This window comes from Corythoichthys intestinalis, chromosome 13 (genome assembly GCF_030265065.1).
Source record: "Corythoichthys intestinalis isolate RoL2023-P3 chromosome 13, ASM3026506v1, whole genome shotgun sequence".
In the NCBI taxonomy this organism is placed as follows: domain Eukaryota; kingdom Metazoa; phylum Chordata; class Actinopteri; order Syngnathiformes; family Syngnathidae; genus Corythoichthys; species Corythoichthys intestinalis.
The window spans coordinates 27,456,604-27,477,565 of NC_080407.1; the positions used below are offsets into that span (position 1 = coordinate 27,456,604).

Genomic DNA, 20,962 nt, shown 5'->3' on the forward strand with positions numbered 1-20,962 from the left:
CCGGGCGGTTTGCCGATCCGCAAAGACATTCGACAACCCAGTCGTCATGTCAAATAATCCGGGCTAGTTATGTGTGATTTTCCGCTTCGAAGACTTTGAAACATCACTCGGTTCGGGTTAGCATGTCGGCTAGCTGTCACGCCTCTTGGTTTGTTTACATTCTCTGAAGCCGAGGAAGGGAAATGACATATGTCCGATTTAGGTGTCATAAAATATCAAGGTGCGACAGTAAAGGTGAAGTCGACAATTTTGACCATTATGGAGTAATTTTGCCATGTCGTCCTGAATAAGTGCATTTTTATTATTTCATATTCCATTTAGCACCATATTCCATTTAGCACAAGAATGTTATTTGTCACGACCATGCCATTTATTTAGCAATTGGGGAAAATACTTGGATAAAAGGACTATCCTGTAGAAGTATTGAAGTAAAGAGACAGAAACAATGACATTTTGCAGCTCTCTTCGTCGCGTTTTCCTCATTGAGAATAGTTCCCCCTCGACGGGCTGACTGGTCCTTCTCAAGCCATTTATTTAGCTATTGGGGAAAAAATACTTGGATAAAAAGAATATCCTGTAAAAATATTGAAGTAAAGAGACAGAAACAATGACATTTTGCAGCTCTCTTCGTCGCGTTTTCCTCGTTTTGAATAATTCCCCCTCAAAGGGCTGAATAGTAAAACCGATGAGCCTAGTCACCGGCTGACGTCATCCACCTGTTGGGGACGCTAGAGCCCTATTAATGGTAGGCGTGGCTAACGGCAGATTAAAAGACTAATTTCTCGTCATTTGCGCTTTGCTAAATTGTTGTATATAGTCGAATCGTCTCAAAAAATGATTCTAATTCACATAATAATGCTATTTAAGACTTGTTTTTCCTCCTGTCGTATGCTCTTTAAGATTTTTCGAAGCTGTGGTGCTAGTGGTGGGCTGCAACGGAGGCGGTCAGCTACCAAGTCAGGCCCTAGCGAAATTGTTTCATTTCATGACCATTTTTTTTATGAACTACATTATTTTTTTCCCAATAAGAACCATAAAAATGCAAAGTTTCATTCTGCCTGGGAACACTAGATTTTCCTGGATTAAAAAAAAAAAAAAGCAACTTGAAGGCTCTTTCATTAGGGAAATTGGCAATATGTGGTCCATTTATAGTCAAAGTCAAAATATGAAGGATTTCCATATTTGTAAAACTGATTCTAAAACACATGATACCGTCAATATTGTTGATTTTAACAGCTGCTTATTCAGCGACATTAGCCCTACGTAATAATGCAATTTTTTTTATTCTTGTAGTAATAGTACGAGGAAAATAGTCGAACTTTTACTACGAGAATAAATGTCGAACTAATAGCACGAGAATATAAGTCAAAAGCCTCTTGTGGTTTAGAACAGTTGTCCCTAACCCTGGACGTCGGCCCTAGTGGTGGCCGCCATTACTGGGGTGTTTACACCACAACCCAGCGTCAGTCAGTGTAAACAGTAACGCTAGCTCCCGCTGCTGGCGGCACACCGCAGCAATGGCAGACTGGGTATTTCCGGTCGTTTGGCTCGGACGCTCATCCAAAAGGGAAGAAAATCACAATATACAGATAATAATAAAACTGGATAGAATGTCGTCATAGAACTCAATTGGAGCTAGCATTTACTTTTTTTAATATAACTCTGCGCCCTTGTCGTTAATGATGTATAACGTAGGCACATCATATTTGTTACTGAAAATGATAAGCCCACATGCTGGCGAAGCTGACCAAAAGGGGTGTGGCGTGGCTCAGTGGTAGAGTACTTGTCCCCCAGTCCAGAGTTTGTGGTTTTGATTCTCCGCCTTGATGAACTCGTTTAAGTTTCCTTGAGCAAGATACTGAACCCCACCTTTCTCCTGGTGCTGCGTCACCAGTAGGTGAATGGCGAGATTGTGTCAAGCGCTTTGAGGGCCTTGAAAGGTGGAAATGCGCTATACAAGTATAACACCATTTACCATTTAAAAAAACTGACGTCTTTGGACAGCTTTTTACGGGGATACGGCCACCTGATTAGAAGCCAATGCCAAGTCCTTTGGAATTTTTGAAACAAAAATGCACAAGCATGAAGGACAGAAACAATTAGTGAGGGCCTCCAATCAACAAAAGCGAATACACTGAGACTATCATACCTCGTGGCGAACCATAGTGCTAAAGCCAAGAAACCTTTCACGATTGGAGAGGAATTGATTATGCCTGTGACTTTGGATATTTGCCGTCAAGTTTTATGAGAGGCCGCTATTAAAAAAAAAAAAAAAAATGCTGATTCAGTGTGTAGTAAATTACATTTTCCCTGCACTTAACGTTAGTTTTTAGCTCTGGTGTGTTATTTCATATTTACTGTATTTTTCTGCCGGTCCGAGGAAAATAAGACCCACATGACACCGGTCCATGGTGCAAAAAAGGTTGGGAACAACTGGTTTATAATGTATGCAAAGTACAGAGCGGGTTACCCTTACATAATAACACAATTTTTTTTCTGGCAGCAATAGTACAACTTTAATCTCTTATGTTTTTGTTTTTTTTAAATTTATTATTTATTAATTTTTCAATTTGGCCCGAATACTCTGTCGTACTGTATCACCACAACAATAATAGTCCTTCTGTTAACGGACCCTCGTACATTGACAACTTTTATCTTTCCAGATAGAAGATAGAAGAACTTCATTCTTACTTGAAAGTCAATATTAAGGTCGTTTTCACAGGCTTCAAACAGAATTACATTCATTACCTTGAAATACCTTTCTGTGGATCTTTCTCCCAATTTCCAACTCTGCGACGACGTCGTCAGGCACAAGCTTGCCAAAGAAGAACTGATATGATCGTATTTTATGTGCTATTTCGGACAACTTCTGGCAAATAGTGCGTAAATAATGAGCTAAATATATTCAGATGAGAGCGGAAACGAATACTCGAGCAACTCGAGTAACTCAAGTTTAAAAACTGATCCGAGTAATTCTATTCACCTTGAGGAATCGTTTAATTTTTCCAGCTCTAAGCATCACGTTTTGCCTGGACTACTTTTAATGCGGGACAACGCGCTGATGTCACGTGCGTAGAGGAAGAAGCAATAAAAACAAATATAAAAAACCTTTCTGCAGCCGACAGCCGCTACAATCTACGCCGTCGTTGCTAAAAACTAGCCCGCATGATGCGGTGGTAGCAGGTACCATCTGATGCGTCTCACAGATATCACATGTATGTTGAACTAGATGCGAAATGACAGAGTCAGCGGTGTTAGTAAACAGCCGCCATCTTAAAGCAGTACATTTCTCAGCGCTAATAAATAAGATTAACGTTACTGTCACTCGCTCACGTACGTAACGTTAGCCCTGCGGAGGGCTAGGTTTCTATTAAGACCACTGTCGATGCGTGGCTAACGTGTCTTACATACAGGCTTTATATAATCTGTGAAACATAGCGCTGTAGAGTGATGAGGGTGTAAAGTGAAAATATGATAAAGCTAACTGTCAATTTTAGCTCAGTAGTCATTGCTGGATAAAACACCAAGTAGCCCTGGCCCCTAATGTGCTCCAATAGAGCAGTTATCATACTGTAATGTTGACAGAGAGTCACCCGCTTCGTTAGGTTGCAATTATTTCTTTTTTGGGAACTTGTGGAACGACAACAACAACAGGAAGGCACGTCTCTCGCTCTCCCGCACCTCCCTCACCCCCGCACGTCACGCGGTGCATTCAGGAACGCATGCAAATATCCCTGCCATATTATAACCTGATATGTTACAATTAGGGCTGTCAAACGATTAAAACTTTTAATCGAGTTAATTACAACTTAAAAATTAATTCATCGTAATTAATCGCAATTCAAACCATCTATAAAATATGCCATATTTTTCTGTAAATTATATATATATATTCTCTAAAATGTTGGAATGGAAACATAAGACACAAGATGGATATATACATTCAACATAGGGTACATAAGGACTGTAGTGGGTATTTCACTCTACTGTCATTTAAATCTGTCTATGCTGTCCTCACTCCGAAGCGTCTACTTTTTCCAAAGCTAGACAGCTAGTGAATGACGCCTTAATAATCAGACTTCTCTTTTCGTCTGATTTATTTATAAAATAGCCTCAAACCATTGTCCTCTTTAAGCCGTCGTAAAACTACACAAAAAAAGTACACAAGCATTGCATTAGCAACAACGTTAGCTTAGCACGCTATAGAGGTTCACTAAACATAAACAAAAAGCGTCTCATACAAAAAATATAACATTTCGGTTACTAACATAATATGTACATTCTTTACAACAACCATACTTACGGACAAATCTTGTCCAAGGATCATATAAGCACAACACTACAACGTAGGCGTCAGCCCGAGAAGTCGTGCAGTCATATTCAACTGGCAAGAAAACAATAAACCATGTCGCAAAGCGACCACAAGAGTTCGCTGTTAGAAAGCACAAAAAGCCTTGCTGTAAAACTTACCAAAAGGCAGAATACTGTCTGAGCGGGACATGTGCGTTAATTGCGTCAAATATTTTAACGTGATTAATTAAAAGAATTAATTACCGCGCATTACCACGATAATTTTGACAGCCCTAGTTACAATACATTTATTTTGAACACTGCAAAAACTCAAAATCCTATCAGGACTTACAGTTTAGACTAACCTAAAACTTAACTAGAACTTAAAAATGGATTGACACAAGTGGAAATTCAATTGAAACACGTGGGAAAACACCTAACTTTTAAGTGATGTGTGTTATCAAGCATAATGGCATTTTTAGGTAAGAAATATATATATATTTTTTTTTTATAAGATCAAAAAGTTTTTGGAGTGAAAGCAGTGAATAGGTCTTTTTTTTTTTTTATTCTAGTCACATCTGCAATTGTTGGCTGTTTTCAACAATGTACATCAAAAATAAAGACATTAATTGACTGAAAATGGTTCAATATTAGATGAAATGTCTTTTTTTTTCTCATGTATATTTATAATTGGTCTTTACCTAAAAAATATGTTTTATCCGATTACTCGATTAATCCATAGGATTTTCAGTCGATTACTCGATTACTAAAATATTCGATAGCTGCAGCCCTAATTCCGATAGATGTCATGTTAAATTATACAAATTAAAAATGATTAACGAGAATGTATCTTTTAAATGCAGAAAGAAAAAAAAACATTTCATTTGCAAGACTGGGCGGCTTTTATTTTGGTGTGGTAGTGCGCCACACCCTTCATTGACTGATGCTGTGCTGGTATAGGCGTGAAAACACCCCTGTAATGGCGGCCAACCACTACAGGGTGACATACACAAATCACTAGTTGGATTAGTCTTTTGTTTCAACATTTATTTCAATTTGTATTCAATATTTATTTATTTCATTCTTGCACTCTCGTTCCCCTTGTAACTGCATGAAATTATTTTATCTGTCATTGGCTCATCAAACTCGATGGACGAGGTTGTCAAGCTATTTCTCCTTCTTTCCCTGCATGGGTAGCATTGTGGGGGATGGCCTGATCGCAGTCATATATTAAATTCCTGTTTTGTAAACCACATACTCAGGGTCCGAATTTTCTGTGTCAGCGTGTTCTGCTAAGTCTAATAAATCCCCAGAAAGCTCGTGCAGAACCTCAGCAATCACTGCCATGTGGTGAAGGTGAAATAAAAGAAAAAATGATTTCATGCAGTACAGGGGGAGCAAGAGTGCAAGAATGAAATAAATAGAAAGTGAAATAAATAAATGTTGAAATAAATAAATATATATGTTGGAATAAATGCTGAAATAAATTAAATAAAAATACATAAATAAAATGTGAAATATATAAATGAACATTGAAATAAATACATAAATATTGAAATTTAAAAAATGATATTGAAATAGGAGCATTTTAATGACACATTTAATCATTTCTTTAATTTTTGCTCATCTGGACCGCCATACAAAACCGTTGAGTAGCACATTAGAGGAGAAAAACACCAGCACCTCTCTGTTTACACCGAAATAAATAGTTCTTTTCTTCATCACAAATTGTTGCGACATGTTTTGGTCTTCAAATATATATTCATGCCGTCATGCCATCAGTGGGTTAGAGTTGACAACGTGGATTACATTCAAAATGGAAACGGTGTCGAGTCAGAAGTTTTGCAGTGATTTAGGCATTCATTTCAGAATGTAAAAGCCATTCATTTGCTGCCCTACTCACATACGCAATATATGGCTTCGACTCTTTTGTGCTTTTATCGATTTTTAATGTGTTTTATCTGACTGTTTTTGTTGATGTATTCCTGATTGTAATGTGGTGTCAAGCACTGAATTCGTTTGTGTTGGATTGGATGACAACAAAACATAAATAAACAAAAAAAAATGGGCAAGGAGGAATTTTTTCCAACAGAAAACAACTTTGGGGACACAAGTTTGCAAATGAAGAAATAACGTTTGTTTGTGGTCTTGCAGATCTATATTTCAGCCAAGCCCATCGTCTTGAGCACCAGGAGTCTTCATTTGTCAAGGGGGAGGATGAAGAGTCGCCATGCATCAAGGAGGAAGAGTCCATTCACATTAAAGGTCATCCCAAGCATTGTTTTTTTTTCTTTAGATGAAAAAGAACTCCTTCTCATAAGTACGAACATGTCTTTCAGTCAAATATAGTAGATTTGCTTTCTTAGTACCTGTGCAATGGACTCGTGAACCGACACAAGGTTTGCGCCACGGCATCAACTTGATTATTGTTTGCAGATTGAAAGATATCTTTCTATGTAAACAAATTTGCTTTGTATGAAGTAATTACATGAGGTAGATGTATTACGCCTAATTACAAGTGTAGAACAGACACAGAGGAGAGGGAGGAGGAGCATGCTGTGACGTCGATACTCTCGCGAGACTCCGTAGACGCATGACGCAATCAACTGGCTAGGCTAGCAAGTAACTTTGCTCAAGAAGACTTCAACTAATTTTCCCCCAAAAATTTTCACGATCGTGATTTACCTTTTTTCTCCGACTCCGCCACACATCAAGGAAACGCCATGGCAACATCCAGTCAACGCAGTGATCTCCCGGCGAAGCGTAAAAAGGCAGATTCTATTGATTCGGCTACATCGACCGACGATCTGTTGTTAGCAAGCCCACCCGAATACACAAAGTCACTTAGCGAGGGAATTGGATCAATCGATAAGAAAATATCGATAGCATTAGAAATCCTTCAAGCCGAGATTAAAGAGTTAAAAGAAAGCCTCGTGTTTACTCAGCAGGAGGTAGTATATCTCAAGTCGCAAAACGATATCCTTAAAGGCGCCTTCGAGTCGACGACAGGTCTATTAGTATCCCTGAAAAAAGAGAGCAAGATAATGAAAGAATCTATTTTGGACCTTCAATCAAGGAGCATGAGGGACAATTTAATTTTCTCTGGCATCGAAGAAAACACAGTAGACAAACCAGAAGCCCTCGTTAAGTCATTTATGGCAACATCTCTCAAGCTGCCCAAGGAAATGGTGGATTCGATCAAGTTTGCGAGGGTACACCGTCTTGGGAAGCCAAGAGGAAGCGGTCCGCGTCCAATAATCGCCAAGTTCGAGCTCTACCAGCAGAAAGTACTGGTGAAATCCAAAGGAAGAGAATTACAAGGAACAAGATTCGGTATGAATGATCATTTCCCGCGCGAGATCAACGAAAGACGGAAAATCCTCTATCCAATTCTGAAGCGGTCCAGAGCAGAGGGCAAACGTGCAATTATCACGCTCGACAAACTTTTCATTGATGGTCAACTATACCGAGACCAAGTGCTCACCCCATGGCTATTCTGACCGATAAGTAATGCCTAAATATTTCTATTATGCATACAATGCTGAATGTAGCTGTCTTGATTTAAGCAAGACATATGTATAGATTAGGGATGCTTAATTCTTAGTTTGCTATTCCTAAACACTTCCAGTATGCATATAATGCTGAATTAAATTGTTTTGGATTGATTAAGGCACATATGTAGATTAGGGCTGCATGATAACTATTTTGTCTGTACCTTCGAAACACTTCCAGTTCGTATATAATGCTGAATTAAGTGTTTCTTTGTTTGAGCAAGGCACATGTGTAGATTAGGATTGCATGATAATCACTTTGTCTGTACTTCCTAAACACTTCCAATATGTACACAATGCCGTATTAAGTCGATTTTATTTCAACAATGCACACGTACAGATCAGGGTTGCATGATAATCACTTAGTCTTTAAGAGTCACGCATGTCTCACACTACACATTTCTGTACTGGCGCTCATATCTTTTCTCTTTCTGGGTTATTTGTCTCACCTTTTCCACACCGCTGTTTTCAAACACACACTACTGGACTGTCTCAGGAAATTAGAATACACAATATTCTAATTTTTTGAGACAGTCTCAGGAAATTAGAATACACAATATTCTAATTTCCTGACTGTCTCAGGAAGGTAGATTCATAATAGTACCAGCTACCATAAGTAATAAACTGTTCACATTAGTGAACATATATGCCCCAAACAACGAGGATACACAGTAGGCCTGAACGATATTGGAAAAAACTATTGTTGCGATTTTTTTTAGGTTTGCAATATATTGCGATATTATATTGCGATATTAAAAAAAAAAAAAGATCTATCTTTTTTAAAGAAATTTTCACTAAATGACTTGAATAGCTGTTTGGAAATACTTTACATAACACACCGTGACCACAGTGTATTCATATAATACCGTTTAATTTGTGAATGATGAAGATTTCTGTATGATGGTATCCAGGAAGTCATGTCTGCACAAAATAGATCATTTATTGAATACAATATTTTACACTTCAACAGCAGCAAATACATTAAATGATAAATAAAAGAGCAGGTGCATTAGTCCCCTAAGTTTTTGACAAAATATAACAATAAATAAAAACTTCTGTAAAATAACAACAAAGTTGTCAACATATTTGAACAAAAATATTAAATATGACAAATAAAAGAGTTGTTCACAAACTATAACAATAAATAAAAACCTCAGTAAAACAACAAAGTTGTCAACATATTTGAACAAAAATATTAAATATGACAAAAGAGTTCACAAACTATAACAATACATAAAAACCTCAGTTAAACAACAAAGTTGTCAACATATTTGAACTTAAATATTAAATCTGACTAATAAAAGTGCAAGTGCATTAGTCCCCTGAGTTGTTTACACAAAATATAACAATATAAAACTGCAAAACGGCAACAAAGTTGTAAAAATATTTCAACAAAAATATTAAGTATCAAAACTTTATGTGCAGCTGCACTATATATAGTTATTTGAAAAATACGGTTTACAATAAATTTAAATATAAAAGAAACAAACTCAATTGAACTTGTAAATAATTGAACTGAATAACTGCAAATAACTGTGATGAATAACAGAACCATTTTAACTCCCAAATTTCCTGCCTTCCTGATAGCTGTCACATTAAAAGAAGAAAAGACATTCCTTCAGCTGTGTTATGTATTTGTCTGCATATCGTCCACCTTCCTTGCTCAGCAATTCTCAACTGGGTCTCATAGGTTTTTGGCCAAGACTATTAGTTTATCCACTATAGCAGGCTTGAGACAAGAACGTTGGCATTTAACAATGTTCCCACCTGTGCTAAAAAGCCTCTGATGGGGAGCTCGTAGCAGGAATGCATAGATACCTGCGTTTTAAATGGTCCCACATGTTTGACAGATTACTTCTTGTTGAGGCAACCATGGCGAGGCACTGTCGACAGTAGGCCTGAACGATATATCGTTTAAACATCGCCATCGCGATGTGCGCATGTGCAATAGTCCCATCGCAAGGACGTGCGATAGTTTTTTAATTTCATTTTTTTTAATCCACAAACGTTTGTTTTGAGGAAGGAGAGGGGAAAAAAAGCGCACAGTTTCTCTTTCTCTCCAGCAAGTCATCGGCTCCTCCCCCTCCCCCTGCAACAGCGGAGTGGAGGGAGGAGGGGCCGAACAGCAGAGCGGAGGGAGGAGGGCCCGTTCTCAAAGTGAAAGCAAGCAATCAACACGTTGGAGGAGCAAGGAAGACTGTATCCAAAAGGAGTTTTGGAAGTATTTTGGCAAGAACAAGACTATAAGGGACAAAAAACAGCCCTGTCGACAGTGCCTCGCCATGGTTGCCTCAACAAGAAGTAATCTGTCAAACATGTGGGACCATTTAAAACGCAGGTATCTATGCATTCCTGCTACGAGCTCCCCATCAGAGGCTTTTTAGCACAGGTGGGAACATTGTTAAATGCCAACGTTCTTGTCTCAAGCCTGCTATAGTGGATAAACTAATAGTCTTGGCCAAAAACCTATGAGACCCAGTTGAGAATTGCTGAGCAAGGAAGGTGGACGATATGCAGACAAATACATAACACAGCTGAAGGAATGTCTTTTCTTCTTTTAATGTGACAGCTATCAGGAAGGCAGGAAATTTGGGAGTTAAAATGGTTCTGTTATTCATCACAGTTATTTGCAGTTATTCAGTTCAATTATTTACAAGTTCAATTGAGTTTGTTTCTTTTATATTTAAATTTATTGTAAACCGTATTTTTCAAATAACTATATATAGTGCAGCTGCACATAAAGTTTTGATACTTAATATTTTTGTTGAAATATTTTTACAACTTTGTTGCCGTTTTGCAGTTTTATATTGTTATATTTTGTGTAAACAACTCAGGGGACTAATGCACTTGCACTTTTATTAGTCAGATTTAATATTTAAGTTCAAATATGTTGACAACTTTGTTGTTTAACTGAGGTTTTTATGTATTGTTATAGTTTGTGAACTCTTTTGTCATATTTAATATTTTTGTTCAAATATGTTGACAACTTTGTTGTTTTACTGAGGTTTTTATTTATTGTTATAGTTTGTGAACAACTCTTTTATTTGTCATATTTAATATTTTTGTTCAAATATGTTGACAACTTTGTTGTTATTTTACAGAAGTTTTTATTTATTGTTATATTTTGTCAAAAACTTAGGGGACTAATGCACCTGCTCTTTTATTTATCATTTAATGTATTTGCTGCTGTTGAAGTGTAAAATATTGTATTCAATAAATGATCTATTTTGTGCAGACATGACTTCCTGGATACCATCATACAGAAATCTTCATCATTCACAAATTAAACGGTATTATATGAATACACTGTGGTCACGGTGTGTTATGTAAAGTATTTCCAAACAGCTATTCAAGTCATTTAGTGAAAATTTCTTTAAAAAAGATAGATCTTTTTTTTTTTTTAATATCGCAATATAATATCGCAATATATTGCAAACCTAAAAAAAATCGCAACAATAGTTTTTTCCAATATCGTTCAGGCCTAGTCGACAGGGCTGTTTTTTGTCCCTTATAGTCTTGTTCTTGCCAAAATACTTCCAAAACTCCTTTTGGATACAGTCTTCCTTGCTCCTCCAACGTGTTGATTGCTTGCTTTCACTTTGAGAACGGGCCCTCCTCCCTCCGCTCTGCTGTTCGGCCCCTCCTCCCTCCACTCCGCTGTTGCAGGGGGAGGGGGAGGAGCCGATGACTTGCTGGAGAGAAAGAGAAACTGTGCGCTTTTTTTCCCCTCTCCTTCCTCAAAACAAACGTTTGTGGATTAAAAAAAATGAAATTAAAAAACTATCGCACGTCCTTGCGATGGGACTATTGCACATGCGCACATCGCGATGGCGATGTTTAAACGATATATCGTTCAGGCCTAATACACAGTTCTTTCACAATATCTTTGGTAAACTGAGTGACATGTCAGTGAACTCAACAATTATTATAGGAGGGGACTTTAACACTACACTTGATCCAAGAATAGATAGCTCCAATTATAAACTCACTAAACAGTCACAAACTGCAAGAACCATTAGGAAATATATGGACGATTTTGGCTTAAGTGACGTCTGGAGAGCAAAACATTTAACAAAAAGGGAATATACCTTTCAATCCCTAGCCCATGGTTCGTGCTCAAGAATCGATTTTTTTCTCGCGAATAATTCCGCTATTAATAATATTTCGCCAAGAATACATCCAATAATCATCAGTGATCATGCACCAATTTCTTTAGCCCTTAAAACTGACTCCCGCACGATACCCCACGCAACCTGGCGCTGTAATGATTCCTTATTAGATGACCCAGCATTTGATACATTCGTTAAGAAAGAATGGAAAGACTTTATGGAACTTAACGATTCCCCAAACATCTCACCGTCATTGCTTTGGGAAACAGGAAAATGCGTAATTCGAGGCAAAATTATCTCATATTCATCATATTAAAAAAAACAAGAACAGAAGTTGGAAAACGAATTAGAAATGAAAATCAAACAACTGACGGAGGAATTCGCCAGTAATCCCACAGACAATACCACAAAAGAACTTTTCAGCGCCAAAGAGCGGCTCAATAGTATTCTGTCTAAAAAAACTCAGTTTCTGTTACAACAACTACGATATACCAATTTTGAGCATAATAACAAATCCGGGAAATATTTAGCAAACCAACTCGAACGTAACAAAGAAAAAACATTAATTACAACAATACAAGATTCAGCCGGCATAATAACACAATCACCAGAAAAAATTAACGAAACTTTCTATAGCTACTACAAAAACTTATACTCGGGGACAAACGATCATAATGAAGGCATTAACCTATTCGTTAATAATCTTGACATCCCCCAAATAACTTTAGAAAGCCAACAATTGCTAGATACCCCACTTACCCTCGCTGAATTATGGAATGCCGTAAAGAACATGCCAATAGGTCGCGCACCGGGGCCCGACGGGTTCTCGACATCATATTTTAAACACTTTTGGAATATGCTGGCACCACTTTTCTATAGAATGGTTCAAGAAATCAGTGCCAAGGGTCAAATTAGAGACAATATGAACACTGCAGTAATCAAACTACTGCCACTACTACTCTAGATAAAAAACGCCGACAGCCGCTACAAACAACGCGCGGTTGCTACAAACTTAGCCCACATAACGGTAGATATTAAGGGTGCAACGGTTCAGTTAGCCCACGGTTCGGTTTGAACCTCGGTTTTGGGATCACGGTTTCGGTTTGGTTTTGGTTCGCGTTTTGCTTTTTTATTTTTTAAATGCCTTTATTTTGCTTTTAAGAAAATGAAATAAACACTTAAAATGTAAACATTTTCAACTGTTAAAATGCCTCTTAGCCCTTTGGCTAGTGTAGTGACTGACTACTGAAATACACACACAGTAGTAAAAAAGTTACTTGGCAAAATAACTGGTGTTACGTTTCATGTTTTTTTTTTTCTTTCATTTTTCAAAAAAAAAAAAAAACACATACATAGTAACCTTTGCTATGTTTGGAGGTCATTTAATGGGACTCAACCGTTAAAGTTGATAAAATTGCTCCCGTTTTTTAATTAGTTCCCTTCTGTGTACTTTCAACATGTGAAAATTTAAAACTGTTTCATCCTTTAAAGATAGACTCAAGTCAAGATTTTGCCGATTTAGGAGTATTTTAGATAAACATTTCCTTAGGTTCACTAGAAAGGTTCACAACAGAGCCTCTCTGAGAGGTTTACTGCTTTAAGATGGCGGCTGTTTACTAACACTGCCCAGTCTGTCATTTCAAATCTAGTTCTATATGCATGTGATATCTGGATTAACATCAAGTGGATGTAGATTGTAGGCTGTCGGCTACAGTCAGGAAATATTGGAGCCACCTAGCCGAGCATCGCGTTTGCTACAGCGTCACAATAAACACTCTTCCCTCTCCTTGTCTCTGACTTTTTTTCGTGTCATTCAACCGACATAGTAACGCACATTGTCTCGTTGCCGAAACAGTGACAAAATCCGAACGGAGGAAAAAAAACATAATGCACGAAAAACGTACAGATTTTGAACATATGGCGTACATATTTAAAAATCAGTCCTCACTTGTACAAATTACGCCAAAACCGTACAATTTGACAGGTATGAATTATAGTGGACCACCGTCACAGTTAGGTAGCTTTCTGTAGCAAGGGACGTCCAACTATCAGTGGTCAGGGCGAAACTGTGCTTTAGCGAAATCATCTTCGATGGCTTTGCGTGCGGTTTCATAAATGTCGGGGATTACGTTGTTAGAGAAATATGTCGGCGAGGGAACAATGTAACGCGGGTCAAGCGTTGCAATTAAATTAACGAAGCCCGCATCTTCAATCACAGAATATGGCTGCATGTGTTTTGCAATGCACAGCCCCACTGCACGGGTTATTTTCTTGTGTTTTTCTGAGCTGATGCTGGACGGGTTTTGGAACACCTCTTCTATCGACCCGTGTGTTTTCACTGGTGTCATCTTCGGGGTTGTCCAGCTCTGAGAAAGCGATATCTGATGCCGGCCGAGGTGAGGTATTTTCCCTCCCTTCGCATTGTAAGCCACGGGGAAACCGAAATGCTGCCACACCGCAGATTTGAAAGAAGCCGGTGCTTCCTCAAAATTCGGTCTCTCCACTCCTCCGCTCACCATAGCTTTTTGTTTTCTTTCATGTTTCACTTTCACTTCGCTCGGAAGCGAGAGAGGGCGTTACTCGGCCTCTATTACACAGGTGCTAGACAGCGATCGGACATTTACTTGCGGGGCGGGAATATCTCCACAGCTGTGCTTCACGTCGCACACGGAGCTCGACCAATTCATTCCACAAGCGTTCGGAATAAATTAATTGCAAAACCGAAAATGCGCGGTTCATAAAGGCATATTGAACCGTACAGAGTGAACCGTACGGTTTGGCTTTGAACCGCAAACAGTTGCACTGCTGGTAGATATCACATGTATATAGAACTAGATGCGAAATGACAGACTTGGTGGCGTTACCACATGTATGGAAAATTAGATGCGAAATTACAGACTCGCCATTGCTGCCAGAAAAACAGCCGCCATCTTAAAGCAGTAAACTTCTCAGGAAGGCTCTGTTGTAGGGAACCTAATTAACTTTTTATCTAAAATACTCCTAAATCGGCAAAATCTTGACTAGAATATATCTTTAAATGATGTTTTACAGTTTTAAAACTTTCACATGTCGAAAGTAGACAGAAAGGAACTAATGCAAAAATGGGAGCAATTTTAACAACTTTAACGGTTAATTCACAGCATTAATATAATACATATATAATATATAATATAATTAATAATAATATATTAATATTATAATATATATAATATAATATATAATAATATAAAATTAATAAATTGTATGTAGTTTAAAGTTGCTGATACAGAATGGGGACTTGAGTATTTTATTTACTGTTTTGAACTGTTAACTTGATAGTGAATAGCTGGGGTGGGGGGGGCGTTGTGCATGAATAATCGATTTATACTCAAATCGTAGCCCCTGAATTGTAATCAAATCGTGAGGTGCCCAAAGATTCCCACCTCTAGTGAAAATATATCAAAAAGGCTATATATTGTGATACTTTTGTGATAATCCAAAAGGTTATCGATATGCTCTCAACAAGAATCAAAATATCGTTTCGATGATGATGAAGCTTTTTATTTCAAGCATGCACAAAGAAACAGAAATACAATAGAACTCATGTTGGCGTTGGCTCGCGATCTCGTACTCACAACGCCGCACATTCGGTTTCTGTTCAGGAGGCTTTCATAAAAACAGAGTCGACACAGAAATACTGAGAGTCTAAGGGTGCGGTCAAACAATAAACACAAGTTTTAAAGAATGAGGCGCACACATTTCAGAATCTGACTCCATTATATACCTCACATTTTACAAACTAGTGGGCGTTTACTTTAATCATTCAAACCATTGGTCAACAGTTTTGGGGGTCGTCTGTGACTTCCCCTTGTTTGATTATCAAAGACTTGAGTAGACTAAAGCCTGAGTTATACTTCCGCGTCAGACCTACGCCGTCAAGGAAGAATCGAGTTACGACCCTACGCCGTAGCCTGACGCGCACCTCTCGATTTTTGTAACCTTCGCGTCGCGTAGACGCGTATGACGTAGCGAAAACGGACTGTGATTGGTCCGCTCAGACTGTTGTTTCCGGTTTACCGCGAAAACACCGCCATTGTACAATAGAATCAAACATTGTTTTCTACACGCAAAAATGGACCAAGCCGACGGGAGTATCATCGAAGAGCAAGTCTCGTCAAGAAATTATTATTGTGATTGCCAAATGGCAAGGTCGGCGATCGAAAAAATAAATAAATGGAAGAACCACCGAGACGTGGGTGGTCGGAATCGAGTGGCCACACGAAGCGGTGACCCAGTCGGCCAAAAACTGCCAACTTTTTATCACTTTATGTCGTATTTTTGGTTGGTGCACTTCATCATTTACTGTGTACATATGTTTGCTGTGAGTCTGTGACTTATTTACGTGTCACACTTCAAGTATATAAAGAATAAAGCACAGATTTGGTGTCAAGAGTTGTTTTGATCTTTAATTTTCAATAACAGACAGTTCACACACACGATACATCATCACTGATTGAGAGTGCCTCGGTGCTTTTTATGATAACCTTAAAATCAAGCCTCCCAACGCAGTTTGGGAAGTTCCCTAGACGCCAGAAATCTGCTATGGCTTCCCACTGGCTGGTTGTAGGACACGGCAAACAAATCGGGCTGGAGGGCTTTGCAGACCTTGAACGCAGTGCTCGACGCCAGTTTGAAGCTAGCCGCCACAGCTAGCTCTCTCCACCTGAGTCTAAAACTCTGTGCGGCATCAAAAGTCGGCCAGACCGCCTCGAAACCGTCTTCTGCGTCGCCTGCCCCTCAACATTTGTATGTTCAATATTTATTCAGTGTTGATGAGCAGAATATTTACTTTCAAGAGTTCCATATTGCATTGTTTATTTTTCTCCGACTAGCGGAAGTAAACAAGCATGCCCCAAAACCGTACAAACATAACGCCACATCCCTCTAGTGGCTTGGCGGTGAATTACAGAGCAACGCGTTCCCTCACCGCAGAACTATCGAATGTCGAATGACGCCGTAGTCGCAACGCCGTCACCGCAACGCGGGAGTATAACTCAGGCTTGAGGGGGATCAGGGGTAAAGGGTGACCTACGTGAATTGTGTTGATCCAAGGAGAATTTTTTTTTTTTTTTTTGGGTGGGGGGGTGGGGGCGTAAGTCCATCTAACTAAACTAACTAACTAACTAACTAACTAACTAACTAACTAACTAACTAACTAACTAACTAACTAACTAACTAACTAACTAACTAACGACATATTTTATTGAAGTTGCAAAGCCTGTCGCGATATGCAAAGAGTCCATTTATTTCAAGGTAAATAAAAATTAGGGCAATAATTTTCAAGGCTGCGTTTTATCACCGCGTCCGTGCGTCTAGATGACATATGAGACTCCAGTTGTTGTGTCCAGATGTTTATTGATCATCGACACGCTGTAGACTTAGAGTTCACACATACAAAATAAGGAAACACATCTATATTAAACACTGTAAACGTTAGCATTGCTACATTGACACTAATGGGGAACAAAAGACGACCTACTTTAGCCTGCTATAAAACTTTTGCAGTCTTCTCCAAAACGCAAACTTGCGGTTAGAAGGTGACACTTCAAACATGAAAAATCGCTGGTTAACTGCATTTGCAAACGAAAAAATGAAAAAAAAAATTCTATTGGTGACACCAAAAACAATGACGATAAGTGCTTTTTGCCGAGTATAAAGTTGTTAGCGGTTTAGCGAACGTCCTTCCAGTGAACATTTCAAAATAAAAGTATGTCACGTTCGTCATATACATAACTATTTCTGGAGTTAATTCTGAAGTATGTGGGATTAATACTATAATATGTAAATACTATAATACTAAAGAATTCAGATTCTACACTAAGAATAGCTTTAAAATGACACCCTTTTTAAAAAAAGATGACTGGCAGTGAATATTATAATTATTATAATTAGGGATGTCCCGATCCAGGTTTTTGCACTTCCGATCCGATACCGATATTGTTTTGCACTTCTGATCCGATACTGGCCGATACCGATACCGGCCTATCTGAGCATGTATTCAAGTTTAAATCTATTTAGCCTCCTTACTTAGTTGTCAGACTCATGTTGAAAAGGGTTTTAGTACTCTTGATAACAACTAGCCAGCTGAATTAGGTGAGTTTGAATAACACAATGGTTGGTAACAAGAAACTGACCTGTTTATTCAGTGACAAACACAAAACATTCTAAATAACAAAAAGAAATGGCATAGTCTGTCAGTAAAACGTGCAAATAATATTGTAAACTGTCAGTGGAAAATCCCACAAACTTCCCAAGCCATTAGATGCTTTTAATGTTTCGTGCATTAGTTACAAAAATAGTATAAAAAGCCTCTCAGGTTTAAATAAACGACTATTTCAGTTTCAAGTTAACATTTTAAAACGGTAAATAAAACACTCAAGTCCCCATTCTGTATCAGCAGCTTTAAACTACATTCAATTCATTTAATTTTGCGAATCAACTGTTAAAGTTGTTAAAATTGCTCCCGTTATTCCATAATTTCCCCTTCTGTCTACTTTTGACATGTGAAACAATGTTTCTTGCGGCTCAAAATGAAACTGGATATTTTTTCCCACTATTTTTTTGCGGATACTTTTCAAAACCGCACCATGTACTGAATCCACGAAACCGCAAGAGACCACTGTAATCGTCTTCTCCAAGTTTTGCAAAAAGGAAAGGTGCAGTGGTAGTCCATAAAATATATAAATGGTTTTCTTGTGTCTTGCAGGTTTCAGAAAATACCTTAGTGCTGAGCGGCAGCAGCCAAAATCTCCTGGCGTGAAAGACGATGTTGAGCTCCCCCAAATCAAAGAGGAGGAGCCAAAGCCCTGTCAACAGAAGCAACTTCCAGTCAAAAAGGAGGAGGAAGAGCTGCCATGTGTTAAAGAGGAGGAAGAGGAGGAGCATATCACCAGGTCGTCTGGTGAGCCCTTGAAGAGTGAAGATGGTCCGAGTGAGGTCGGCAGACGGGCGGAGTCTCCAGGCGGCAGCAGCTCAACAGAAGAATTGCAAGCAGACATTTTCATCACTCCATCAGACAGAAATGGCACCACATCGCACTCACCTTACAATGATGATGGTCATAAGACATTTCACGGTGACGACAAACTCTGCAAATGCTCTCAGTGTGGGAAAACCTTTGCTAATAAGCATACGTGTCGGACGCACATGAGGAGCCACACTGGTGAAAAGACCTTTTCCTGCTCAGTTTGTGGTCAAAGATTCAGTTGTAAGAGCACCTTGAAACAACACACAAGAACCCACACTGGCGAAAAACCTTTTTCCTGCTCAGTTTGTGGTCAAAGATTCAGTCACAAGAGCAACTTCAATCGACACACAAGAACCCACACTGACGACAAACCTTTTTCCTGCTCAGTTTGTGGTCAAGGATTCTCTCAAAAGCAGAACTTAAAAAGACACACAAGAACCCACACTGGCGAATACCCTTTTTCCTGCTCAGTTTGTGGTCAAGGATTCAGTTGCAAGAGCACCTTAAAACAACACACAATAACCCACACTGGCGAAAAACCTTTTTCCTGCTCAGATTGTGGTCAAGGATTCAGTTGCAAGAGCACCTTGAAACGACACACAGTAACCCACACTGGCAGGAAACCTTTTTCCTGCTCTGTTTGTGGTCAAAGATTCACTCAAAAGCAAAACTTGAAAATACACACAAGAACCCACACTGGCGACAAACCTTTTACCTGCTCTGTTTGTGGTCAAAGATTCACTCAAAAGCAAAACTTGAAAATACACACAAGAACCCACACTGGCGACAAACCTTTTTCCTGCTCAGTTTGTGGTCAAGGATTCTCTCAAAAGCAAAACTTAAAAAGGCACACAAGAACCCACACTGGCGAATACCCTTTTTCCTGCTCAGTTTGTGGTGAAGGATTCAGTTGCAAGAGCACCTTAAAACAACACACAAGGACCCACACTGGCGATAAACCTTTTTCCTGCTCAGATTGTGGTCAAGGATTCCCTCAAAAGCAAAACTTGAAAATACACACAAGAACCCACACTGGCGAAAAAAAACTTTTTCCTGCTCAGTTTGTGGTCTCAGATTCGAAGGGATGAAGAGACACGTGTGTTTTGGTGTGAGAAGCAAAGGCCAATGACTGTTTTGCCTGTCATCCATGCTGGCTTCATCAGATTTTGCACGCTGGACGATTGTATTCCATAGAATCCTGGAAGTAAATATTATCTGAAATGGAAATTAGGTTATAGCATGCGTCGTTAAGTGTCACGAAAGATGTTCTGTATGTCTTCTTGCGGAGCTCCTAAGTGTATATCATGGAATACTAATACGATGTGGTTAAAAACCGCCAGACCGTCGTTCATTCTCGAAGTTGGCTACTATTGACTTTTAAAAAATCATTAACACTTCATACAAAAATACCTAATCTGTGCTGACCCTTTCCATTGTGTAATATCGTAATTAAAAGTGCTGTAGTTTTGTGCCACTACTCTGTGAATTTATCTTTACAGTAGTTATAATTGAGGTAAATATGATGTATTTACTCAAATTTTCTGTTTGCAGGTTGATATGGCAGTAATTTGCATCATTACTGATGAGCAAATTGGCAAACATATCACTTCATATGGTGATCGAGTAGCTACCCTTTCCTTCTGCCAACAAAAAATATCCAGCACCAATAAAGAAACTCTTTTACAAAGTTTAATAGACAAAATAAGCTCAAGTAAAAAAGTGTACTTGGTGGATCCTTCACTGTGCCCAAAGATGAAGGTCAGGGAATGGCAATCGCATGGCAAAACCAAGTCTCATGCAGAAAAGACAGCAGAAAGATTGAAATTGAATGGCTCCATTTTAATACTAATGAATACTATCAAGTGAAGACGAAAGATGGCGGAGGAACGAGACATGCTCCCACAAAAAAAACAACAACCCGTGCTCAGATTTTGGGATTGGGAAAGGAGTTGTTTTTCCCAGAAGGAATTTCATCTAAAGCAGACATGTCCAAAGTCCGGCCCGGG

At 38.7% G+C, this 20,962-nt stretch overlaps 1 protein-coding gene across 1 annotated transcript in view; it reads left to right on the plus strand.

Annotated features, from left to right (window-relative positions):
- Positions 1-20,684, plus strand: part of LOC130927905 (zinc finger protein OZF-like) — a 32,447-nt gene extending 11,763 nt beyond the window's left edge. The window contains exons 2-3 of the mRNA XM_057854020.1: positions 6,445-6,555; positions 18,696-20,684. Coding sequence (XP_057710003.1) covers positions 6,445-6,555; positions 18,696-20,044 — 1,460 coding nt within the window. The 3' untranslated portion in view covers positions 20,045-20,684. The remainder of the gene's footprint in view (positions 1-6,444; positions 6,556-18,695) is intronic.
- Positions 20,685-20,962: the final 278 nt, after the last annotated feature.